The sequence below is a fragment of the Bombina bombina genome, chromosome 4, assembly GCF_027579735.1.
Source record: "Bombina bombina isolate aBomBom1 chromosome 4, aBomBom1.pri, whole genome shotgun sequence".
Lineage (NCBI taxonomy): Eukaryota > Metazoa > Chordata > Amphibia > Anura > Bombinatoridae > Bombina > Bombina bombina.
In genome coordinates, this window is record NC_069502.1 from 161,755,628 (window position 1) to 161,768,524 (window position 12,897).

Here is a 12,897-nt window from a genome sequence, read left to right on the forward strand (position 1 = left end):
CTTCTCTATACTTCTAAGACTTCAAATGCTATGGAACGTGAAGAATTTTGGAAGAAGATATCTTATCCGTCTTTAACAACTGACTTACTTGCAACCTTATACTCTCCTATTACTGAGCAAGAAACTTCTACAACAATTCAAAATCTGGTTTTAAGTAAAGCCCCGGGACCTGATGCTCTCCCGAACTAATTTTATAAGATATTGTCATATGAAATAACAACACATTTAACATCACTATTTAACGATTTGTACATTAAGGGCAACATGCCAACATCTGACTTTGTCGCTTCATATACAGCCCTTATTCTCAAGCAAGGGAAAGACCCGACTAGAAAAGAATCATATAGACCCATCGCGCTCCTAAAAATGGACTATAAACTTTTAACTGCTATTTTGGCACAGAGGCTTCAATCCCTTCTTCCCACTTTTATCCACAATGATCAGCTGGGTTTTTGCTCAAACGCAACTCCTCAGCTAAAATCAGGGAAGTATTTCTCACAATAGATTATTTTAAAACAATGGAGGGGTTGCGGAATGTGGGGGGAGAGGACACCCCTAACATGGCGATCATCTCTATAGACGCTGAAAAAGCGTTTGATTCAGTACATTATGACCATCTTTCATTCACCCTGAAGCAGTTTGGTCTTGGTGGTAATTTTGTTAATTTTGTTAATAACTTGTATAAAAAAGTCTCCACGAAAATCTTAGTAAACCATGATCTGTCCCAGGATATATTGCTAGAGAGGGGAACTAGGCAGGGGTGTCCTCTCTGTCCACTCCTTTTTGATTTGGCCATCGAACCCCTGGCTATCCAAATCCGGCAACAACTGGAAGGAATTAAGGTTAAGAATAAGGTAATGCGAATTGCACTTTAGCTGATGTTGTCCTAATATATATATCAAACACTTCTAGAAACATCCCAAAGCTTCTTTCAATAATAGATCAGTTTGGATCCTTCTCCAGCTATAAGGTCAATGCTGCAAAGTCAGAGCTACTTTGGATTAAGCAGACGGAGGATTCACTAACATCTATTCCTTTTTGTATAGTGCAAGACTCATTTAAATACCTAGGTATCTGGATTTCCTCTAACCCTGATAATTGGTATACTTTGAATTTACTTCCAGTACTCAAGAAAGTAAAAGAAGCTTTTAATAATTGTCAGAAGCTCCCTCTTTCCTTATTGGGGAGTATAGCTCTTTACAAGATGGTTCTTCTTCCTAAGGTTCTGTATGTTCTCCAGAACACTCTGTTGATTCTTAAAATGAAGGACATTTTATCATTTAATGTTGCTTTATGTTCATTTATTTGGCAGAACAAAAAACCTAGAATCTCATTATCTCAACTAGCTTTACCCACGAAGTTCGGAGGATTTTCTCTTCCTGATTTGCGCTTATAAAATCAAGTGTTCTTGGCACGAATTGTAGCAGATTGGGTGACTAATAGTAACTATATTACACATTTTGAACTTGATCGTAGCATAACTCACCCATTCTCTCTAATGGCCTTAATACACTGTAATAATACTATGTTCCCTCCTGAAAGAAAAAAAAAATAAGATACATTTTTAACCCAATTCAAATGTGGAAGAGGATATGTAACTCCTTGCTAATAGAGTATATGGTCTCAAGATACAACCCACTCTTGAATAACCCTCAGTTTCAAGCAGGGATGCAGTTGGCTCTTTTTTTTAAATGGGAGGCCCAAGGTCTTGTTCAGATTTACCAATTATTAGACCTTGAAAGAAGATGTATCAAAACTTTCAATTCTCTTAAAGAGGAGTTTCATATCCCTAATAAGAACTTTTTTGCCTACCTTCAAGCAAGACACTTTGCTCTGAAATTGGTTACTGACCATGGCTGGAATTGGTCTCTGGGAAAAGTTGAGAATTGGCTTCTTTTAGTCAAAAATGGATTTATGTCAATTTCTTATATTTATCAAACTCTGATCTCAATTAAAGGTCCAGACACACTGGAAAAAATTCACTCCAAATGGGCTGAATTGCTAGCACAAGATTCTCTGGATTCTACTTTACTTCTTCAATTCAAGTGGTTTCCTGTGTAACCCTCTCTGCATCTTGGAGGGAGTCGCATGTTAAGCTTCTGCATATGTCTTACTTCACCCCGAAGAAAGGATTTAAATGTCAAAACACTTTACCTACTCCTTAGATTTGTATAGGTTGAACTCGATGGACTTCAGTCTTTTTTCAACCTTATCTACTATGTTACTATGTTACTATGTTAATAGATGTCCAAAATGCTCTTTTCCATCGGCTAACCTTCTGCATATGTTATGGGAGTGCCCAAAAATCAGAAACTTCTGTTAGAAGATACAATATTGGCTTGTCAACACGGTCGGTGTCCCTTTTTTGTCTTTATCACCATTAAAAGTAGTTTTTTTGGTTGATGACAAGGGGCTGTCTCCTGATAACATTAAAATTGTTAATCTGATTATTCTTGCTGTTAGATACTTGATCCTAAAGAAGTGGAGAACAAAAGCAACTCCAAGTATAATAGAAGTTAAAAAATGTTTGAAGAAACAGTGTATCATGGAACAGTTTGATACTAACTTACAAAGTGATCAAGATGTGAAGAGTTTCTTCTCTAAATGGTCTCAGTTTATTAAAGTTCTCTCTCATAGTGAGGTCGAATTTCTAATATATCCTTTTAGAAGTACAGAACTGATGCTTTTGGGTTTGTGGTAGCCAATTACATTACAGTTTTCTCCCCCCCCCCCTTTTTTTTCTCCCCTCCTCTCATTGTTTTTGTTTGTCTGTTTTTCTGTTTATTAGTTTGTCTGTTTGTTGTATTATTTGGTGCCTGACTGTTTTATCTGTTAGAAAATTATATTCATTTAGGGACAAGCAAGTTATTACAGTAATTTGTAAAATACTATAGTAGGTGCAATGTTGTTAGGCTGTTGTTTTTCTCCTGTGGGGAAATAAGTCATGGTTGATAAAATTGGACGTGTAAATCATCCCTAAGTATGTAAACATGAAGATAATGTCCTTTTTCTTTTTTTTGTACCCTGATTTGAAATATCAATAAAATAACCAATAAAAAAAATAAAAAATGGTGTGCTCTATCTTAATCATGAAAGAAAAATGGTGGGTTTCATGTCCCTTTAAGATAAATAGTTTTATTGTTTACATTAGAATTTGATCATTTACGTTTGATCATTTACAGTCCTCTTTTCTTTTCTCTACATATTCATGTTATTACTTTATTTTAAAGTATTATAATCATCCCAGAACACAGAAAAAAACCCACAGACCTTTTCACTCAATTGCTGAAATAGCCATCTAACTTTCTACAGTCTCTCCCAGAACACAGAAAAAAACCCACAGACCTTTTCACTCAATTGCTGAAATAGCCATCTAACTTTCTACAGTCTCTCCCAGAACACAGAAAAAAACCCACAGACCTTTTCACTCAATTGCTGAAATAGCCATCTAACTTTCTACAGGTAGCCTTCTGGAAAACAGCTTCATTATATTTTACCTACTAAGTTGTTTAATTGTATGTGTTTGTATATTTATTGTTAATTCCTTTTGTTTTGTTTTTATTTTAAATGTATATATTACAGGCTGTGCTAGTCATAATTTGCATAGTCTAAGCAACTCTTTTCCATTTATCTGTATTTGTTTGGTTTTATTTCACCCCTTGCCTGTCTTGTATGTCTGTCTTATCTCTGCAATATTTTGTTTTTTGATGTGTTTTTTGGTTTCTGCTTGATTGACCCTTAGCTTAAAATGTCCATAAATGTACCCTCCCACTCATTTTAACACTTTTTCTCTGGGCCATCATTAACCAATTTATCTCTCTCCCTTTACACAGTCTCTCCCAGAACACAGAAAAAAACCCACAGACCTTTTCACTCAATTGCTGAAATAGCCATCTAACTTTCTACAGGTAGCCTTCTGGAAAACAGCTTCCCTCCCACCCTACCCCTCACCCCACCCACCCCAAGCTCATTTCCTCATTTATAGATAGTCTCCCACACAACTTTAACTCTCCTAAAATGACAGGTGCAAACACTGATCAGCACATCCTTCCATTCCCTTAACCCCATAGAATACACAGTACTTTTATTATATTATGTTTCACATACCTTTTTGTTCCCTTATGCAATTGTTACAGCAATTCTATGTCTTATATTTTTAACTGGTTCCCAATTCTGTAAAAATGCTCAATATAATTATATTCCTTTTTGCTACCCTTTGTCTCTATAACAAACTACACTATTCAACTACTCCTTCTCCCTCTCCACCTGCACTGTTCATTAGCCCATCTCTCTTAAACTCACCTTACTTTTCTACTCATGAACTTTACCTACTCCTAAACACTCTCTCTACCCCCTGCAGCTCATCTCAAAAGCAGTCTCACTACTGCAAATCTGTATCTCATCTCATGTCACTCTCCCTCTTGCTTCTACTTACTGCTGGTGACATCTCCCCTAATCCTGGTCCCCAACCACTGACAAGCCGTGCACATCCATGTGTACCATCCCATAGACTCAGAAAACAAAACTCTGCTCACCTTACTCACATTCCTCTTGCATCTAAAGCCACTACCCCTTTCACCTGTGTACTCTGTAACTCTCGCTCTGTTTGCAACAAACTCACTTCTATACATGACCTCTTCATCTCCCGCTCCCTCAACCTTCTGGCCCTAACAGAAACCTGGCTCTCTCCCCTAGACACAGCATCCACTGCTGCTCTGTCACATGGGGGTCTCCACTTCAGCCACACTCCCAGGTCTGGTAATAGACAAGGAGGTGGTGTAGGTATTTTACTTTCCTCTCGTTGCACCTTCCAACAAATACACCCTATCTCTTCCCTCACTTTTCCCTCATTCGAAACCCACATGATTCACTTATTCTCCCCTCTCTCTGTACGTGTTGCAGTCATATACCGACCCCCTGGCTCCGCAACTCAATTTCTAGATCACTTGGCTGCCTGGCTACCCTACTTCCTTTCCTCAGACACCCCTGCCCTCATTCTTGGCGACTTCAACATCCCCCTTAACAATCCCACTGCCTCATCTGCTAAACAACTTCTGCAACTCACTTCCTCTTTCGGTCTGTCACAGCTGACTGATTCTCCCACTCACAAAGACGGTCACTCCCTTGACCTGATCTTTAGCTATCGATGCACTCTCTCAAACTTCTCAAACTCCTCTTTTCCTCTTTCTAACCACCATCTCTTTACCTGCAACATATCATCCCTTCCTACAACTCTCCCACCTTCTACTCATCACACCAAACTTTAGATCAGCAACAACTTGCTAATTCCCTTCAACCACTCCTCTCATCCTTCTCCACCTTTTCCTGCCCTGAACAATCTATCTGCCACTATAATTCCACCCTTATATCCAACCTTGACAATCTCGCCCCTCTTACCACTGCTAGGAAATCACACACTCATCCCCAGCCCTGGCATACTCCTCTGACACGGTACCTATGCAGATGTTCCCGTACTGCTGAACGACATTGGAGAAAATCACGGAGTCCAGCTGATTTTCTTCATTACAAATTCATCTTGAACTCCTACTACTCTGCCCTTAATCTCCACAAGCAACACTACTTCTCTACTCTTATCTCTAATCTTTCTTCAAACCCAAAATGTTTGTTCGCCACTTTCAATACTCTCCTCCGCCCTCCCCCCACTTCCTAATACAACTTCTCTGTCAAGACTTTGCCAGTCACTTCACCAACAAAATTGACTCCATCAGACATGAAATCAGCTCTCAACACAATTCCATTCTCTCCCCCCCTCAAATACTCTCACTCAACCACAACCCTCATAACCTGAAACTTAGTTCATTCTCCCCTGTTACTGAAGATGAAGTTTCAGCACTTATACTGCGCTCTCACCTCACTACCTGTCCCCTTGAGCCTATCCCCTCACAGCTGCTCCCCTCTCTCTCTGCTACCTTTACCCCTATGCTAACACACATTTTCAACCTCTCCCTCAGCAGTGGTACATTTCCCTCATCGATGAAACATGCACTGGTCACACCTATCCTCAAAAAACCTTCCCTTGATCCTAGTTCCCCATCAAACTACCGCCCAATTTCCCTCCTCCCTCTTGCTTCAAAGCTTCTCGAAAAACTAGTATATGCACGCCTATCCCATTTCCTTATGTTAAACTCCCTTCTTGACCCGCTGCAATCTGGATTTCGTCCCTATCACTCCACAGAGACAGCTATTGTTAAGGTCACCAACGACCTACTTACAGCTAAATCAAAAGGCCACTTCTCTCTGCTTATCCTCCTTGATCTGTCCGCAGCCTTTGACACTGTCGACCACCCTCTTTTGCTCCAAACCCTCCAATCTTTCGGCATCTGTGACACAGCCCTTTTGTGGCTCTCTTCCTACCTGTCAAACCGTACCTTCAGTGTAGCCTTCTCTGGGGCCTCCTCTGCCCCGTCACCACTTTCTGTCGGAGTACCGCAAGGCTCTGTCCTTGGTTCCCTTCTCTTCTCAATCTATACATCATCACTAGGTTCCCTAATTAAGTCCCACGGTTTCCAATATCATTTGTATGCCGATGACACCCAAATCTACTTCTCTGCACCAGAACTATCTCCTTCCTTGCTAACCCGTGTCACTAACTGTCTTTCTCACATCTCTTCCTGGATGTCCTCTCACTACCTCAAGCCAAATCTCTCCAAAACTGAGCTCCTCATTTTCCCCCCTTTTTCCAAAATCTCCACCCCCAATATCTCTATAACTGTCGACAACTCCATCATTACCCCTACCCCGCATGCCCGATGTCTCGGGGTCACATTTGACTCAGATCTTTCCTTCACTCCTCACATTCAGTCCTTGGCTACAGCCTGCCACTTCCACCTTAAAAACATCTCTAAAATTAGACACTTCCTTACACAAGACACAACTAAGATTTTAATCCACTCTCTCATTCTTTCCCACCTTGATTACTGCAACTCTGTCCTCTCTGGTCTCCCCACCTGCCGCCTAGCTCCTTTACAATCCATAATGAATGCCTCTGCCAGACTCGTCTTCCTTACACGTCACTCTTCATCTGCTGCGCCTCTCTGCCAATCCCTTCACTGGCTTCCTCTTGCCTCTAGGATCAAACACAAAACTCTCACTCTGACATACAAAGCCCTCAACTGCACTGCTCCCCCCTACATCTCAGAACTTGTCTCCAGATACTCTCCCTCCCGTCCCCTTCGCTCTACTCATGACCTCCTACTCTCCACCTCTCTTGTCACCTCATCACACTCCCGTTTACAGGACTTCTCCAGACTGGCTCCCATCTTGTGGAACTCTCTGCCTCGCTCCACAAGACTCTCTTCTAGTTTTAAAAGCTTCAAGTGCTCCCTAAAGACTCTACTGTTCAGGGACGCATACAACCTACGCTAACCTTTCCTAATACCAGTTCCTCTCCTCCACTGCAATCCCCTGAACCCTCTTAGCATGTAAGCCTAAAAGTCCAGCTGTTTGCAGATCACCTTCTTAAGAGCTGACTACAACAGTGCAACTCTTGGCAGGGCCCTCTACCCTATAATTGTTTTGTTGTACTCCCCCTTTGTTTATAGCGCTGCGGAATCTGTTGGCACTCTACAAATAACCAATAATAATAATAATAATAATAATGTTAATGTCCCTATTATCACATTAACATGTTTAATCATTAATGTATAGTGACATTATCTTTTTATGGATTTTATTGCCTTTTGGAAGAAACATGACTGTTAATATTTGGAATTATAGTATTATTACTTTTACATTATTATTACATTTTTTAACTAAATAAAGTTGTTATTTTAATGATCCCACACCAGTAGAGTTTAACTTATGTTACATCTAAAAATAATGCATTTATACTGCCCTGATATATATATAGATAGATGATATATGATTGATAGATAGATAGATAGATAGATAGATAGATAGATAGATGATAGATAGATAATAGATAGATAGATAGATAGATAGATAGATGATAGATAGATAGATAGATAGATAGATAGATAGATAGATAGATAGATAGACAGACAGATAGATAGCTAGATAGATAGATAGATAGATAATAGATAGATAGATAGATAGATAGATGATAGATAGATAGATAGATAGATAGATGATTGAGATAGATGATTGATAGATGATAGATAGATAGATAGATAGATAGATAGATAGATAGATAGATAGATAGATAGATAGATGATTGATAGATGATATATGATAGATAGATAGATAGATAGACAGACAGATAGATAGATAGATAGATAGATAGATAGATAGATAGATGATTGAGATAGATGATTGATAGATGATAGATAGATAGATAGATAGATAGATAGATAGATAGATAGATAGATGATAGATATTCTCAATGCAAGAGCAAACACAATCACGCAGTAAATTGATTTAATAAGAATTTAACTTGCAACAACACTGAAAAAGACAGCACAGGAAATAACTGCAAAACTAAATTGTGCCAATGTGAAATAATATAATTTTATTCCTAGTAACAAAATAGTACTGTTGTGGCATCATCCATTGAAAAGGCTTTGTTTTTGCCCAAAGGAGTAAACATACACACCTATTATAATGCAAGGTTTAATTTCTTTATATTTCCCAAATGCAATGATTAGCCAGAAAACACAACATCCAAAAGAAAATCTGCCTGTGGAATCTTTCAGAGTAAATGTAATCATCAAAGTGAGATTTCACACTGGGTTTGTATAATGAGAAGCTATAATCATATTGCATGATGTGCAGACTAGTTATTAGAAACATGCGCTTTACAATATTAGATAACCTCTACTCTTCATTTCTTGATTACTTTATACTTTGCTATTCCATTTATTTTCCTCCCTCTCTCATCTTTGCAATGTATCACAGTGTTTTCAATGAATATAATTACAACATGTAATGGTTCTTTAAGTAAAGATTTATTTTTTGCTTCAGTAGTACAATTCCTTGTATTCAGAAGAAAATGTATTAGTATTTCCTAATTTAATTCTCCACATCTCCAAAATAGTTATCTTTCGGGTTTTAGTTTTATAATATTGCAAGAGGGGTTGATAAAATATTATTTTCAATTGCTCATTAGCGCTAACTGCACCCAAGGTAAAAAATTAACACTGTTGTGTTAGCGCTGGTATTACAAGTTGAAAATAAAAAGACTTAGGCGCATTAACTTCAGGACTTTGAATATTGCAAATGTGCCAATCCCTCTACCCACAGAATTCTATGGGGCACTGGGCACACGAAAGAAAGCCTTTTTATTTTTTTTGCTTGCGCGCTAACCCAAAACTACGCTAGACCAATTGCGCTAAAGCTGAAGATTTGCTAGGAATACTTTAAATTCCTTTGTTCTTCATTAACACCAATTTGAGTGCTAAGCACTTTCCCACCTGTGTGCTAAGCTGAATTGTTAATTTTTAATTTTTTATGTTTTTTTTTACAGATCCCCAAGACTTATACCATTGGAAAGGTTAGGCGATTACCTATCCAACAGTGGGGTCTGTAGCTACTTAGATGCCTGAGATACAGGCTTCTAAGCAACATGCCCCCTTTCCCTATACTTTACATTGTCCATTTTAAATAAAGTTGCATGGTGACGTCATCACAGCATTGCGCGTGATGTCACCACACAAAACGTGAAGCCCTGGTGATGCCTGTCACTATACAGGCCCGATTTCCGGGATAGGAGTGGGTGGAAGCCTCCAGATCTCCCTTCAAGGTGGGAGATTGCTAGCGAAGCGTCGTTAGCACCTGAGTGAGACAATTTACGACGGCTCAGAGCCGTCATTAGCACTCAAGAGGTTAAATAAATATCTATACCTATTAATCTTTATTAATATATACAGATATAGATATGTCTGAGTAACTGAAAGCTGAGCAGCTGTCTGCATATTTATATTTTTGAGCCCTTCCCAATCAAACACTTTCCCATATAACACATCCCTTTTAACCCTTTTTAAACTTTTTTCAATATAAATATATTTTTTTTTATATAAAAAAAAGTGTATCTATGAGTGTAATCATTTATTATAATGTGTTTTAGAGGTGTTTTGTGTTTAACCCTTACACTTTACTTACAGATCTCTTGTGATGCTTATTCTTCTAGTGCTATTTGGGCTTTAGCCCAAGCAAAACACATACCTTTCAACTTGTAATATCAGCTCTATTTTACGTAGTTACAATAACCTTTGAAAGTAATAGGTGAGTTAGAGCGATGTTGTACACACTAACCCTTCTCTGGTAAATATGATTTACCATGAACTTGTAGTATTGTCCTGCTGATTGCTTATCAGTTATCACGTCCGGTGCTATCAGTATATGTATTTAAACACACACTCACATTTATAAATAAATATATATGTATATATATATATATATATATATATATATATAAAAGTGATAGTGTTGGAGCAGCGCTACGTGATAAAAAACCGGTGGTAAACTTTAAAAATTATTTTGTTATAAAAAATATTAGGAATGGAAATAGCACTCAATCCTATTATGTACAACTGTTAAATAGAACAGTTAAATGGTAGTGTTAATAGGTCTTACTGCAAGTGTTGAGTAGTTCATACAGACTGTAAAAAGCAAAGCTCTAATGGTATAGAGACGCTCTATTTAGACAATGCCTTCCCACCTTCTAAAGAATAATTGCAGAAAACAATATTCCAATACAAAACAAGGATATTTTTTCCTCTAAATCAAAGTCCAAAACGTACAAATAGTATAAATATGTCCACAGTATAATAGTGAGTTAAACTGAAACATCCAGTGAAGAGTATTGTGGAGAGAAGCGTAAATCCCCGTCGGGGTTCCTACTTACATTCTTCAACCTCAATCTAATGAGGTAAGAGCCGCACCATAAGGAGAAACCCTGTACTGGGGTGTTCGATCACTTCCGCTTCATTAATCCAGGGGGTGATTGGATCTTCCGGTCTTTGCTTACTCTGGATCAATTGGTTAATAGTAAACTCCTCCTCCACTCGTATCACCATATCTCTAGTCCACTGGTTTTCAAACATTTTCCTCAGGCCTCCCCAACAGGACAGGGTTTCAGTTCTGAAACCCTGTCCTGTTGGGGAGGCCTGAGGAAAAGGTTTGAAAACCTTGAACCGGAGTAAGCAAAGACCAGAAGATCCAATCACCCCCTGGATTAATGAAGTGGAAGTGATCGAACACCCCAGTACAGGGCTTCTCCCTATGGTGCGCTCTTACCTCATTAGATTGAGGTTGAAAAATTTAAGTTGGAACCCCAACGGGGATTTACGCTTCTCTCTACAATACTCTTCACTGGATGTTTCAATTTAACTCACTATTATACTGTGGACATATTTATACTATTTGTACGTTTTGGACTTTGATTTAGAGGAAAAAAATATCCTTGTTTTTTATTGGAATATTGTTCTCTGCAATTATTCTTTAGAAGGTGGGAAGGCATTGTTCTGACACTCTAAATAGAGCGTCTCTATACCATTAGAGCTTTCATTTTTACAGTCTGTATGTACTACTCAACACTTGCAGTAAGACCTATTAACACTACCATTTAACTGTTCTATTTAACAGTCGTACATAATAGGATTGGGTGCTATTTCCATTCCTAATATTTTTATTTAACAAAATAATTTTTTAAATTTACCACCGGTTTTTTATCACATAGCGCTGCTCCAACACTATCACTTTTTTATTACTTTATAGTACATAGCGTGACACTGAGGGGTGTCACACTATTTACTTATAGGTTCAGCTGCTAGCAGATATCAACCATTATTGTATTAATAATAATTTTTATCACAGGACCACCGACTCAGTGCCTAGCGCTTTTTATCTCTTCATACACAATATATATATATATATATATATATATATATATATATATATATATATATATATATTTATATTCAGACACAAACAAGAATAGAAATAATTGAAATAATTTAAATACTTTAAATAGTTCCCATTTTAAGACTGTAGCTTACACTAAGCAATACAATTAATTAAAAAAATGTATTTAATGTAAATGATAAAACTTGTATTCAACATACAACAATCATTTCTATTGTAAAATGAGTCTCACAGCCTTGGAGAGTGGGATGAACAGAGGAGTTACATGGGCTGCATGAAATTTTGTAACAGTTGTCATTGGGATTCTTAAAGCATGTTACCCCATACAGGTCTTGCTGTTTGTCACACCGAATGTAAGCTGGCAAGTTTGTTTTAAATTATGCAATGTTAAATAAAAAACTAGGAACTAATGCATGATAAAATACACTAAAACTGTGTAATTTTGTTTGTATGTGCTTGAAAAAGTGTTGCTATTCATGTCAGGTGCTTCCTGCTACATGCGCATTCCCCTGCGATATTCTATCCCCACAAAGCTTAATTGCATTCATTGGATGTCAACTCTCAAGTCACCAGGACACGACCCTTTTCTTAGAGAATTCTGTAAGGACACTGTGATGATAGCAGGATGTGATGTCACTAGCATGTGGGCGGGGCTTAGGTCCGGTGTCTGTGTCGCAGTTAGTTTAGTACAATCAACCTGACTAGATGTGTATTGCTATGCTCAGTAATAAAATAGAGTTGTACCATCATTGCTGTGTCCTGCATATGTCCTGCATCTCATGACATGGTGTCAGAAGTTCTGGACTACGCTTCTGTTTCTGATGATAACGATGTCAAAGTTTACCCCACCTGAGCCTTTTGACTTTTCTCAGCCTGCAGCTTGGCCCACATGGCGTCAGCGGTTTCAGCGCTTCAGGATTGCATCCAAACTGAACAAGGAGAGTGGTGAAGTACAAGTTAATTCTCTTTTATACTCCATGGGGAAAGATGTAGAGCCAGTGTTCAATGCTTTTACTTTTCAAGAAGGGGAAGAAGTTAACTTTGATATAGTTATGG

The 12,897-nt window shown here is 38.1% G+C and overlaps 1 protein-coding gene across 1 annotated transcript in view; it reads left to right on the forward strand.

Annotated features, from left to right (window-relative positions):
* The first annotated feature begins 264 nt into the window (after nt 1-264).
* LOC128657045 (uncharacterized) overlaps nt 265-12,897 on the forward strand; it is a 62,684-nt gene continuing 50,051 nt past the window's right edge. Inside the window, exon 1 of the mRNA XM_053711268.1 lies at nt 265-488. Coding sequence (XP_053567243.1) covers nt 265-488 — 224 coding nt within the window. The remainder of the gene's footprint in view (nt 489-12,897) is intronic.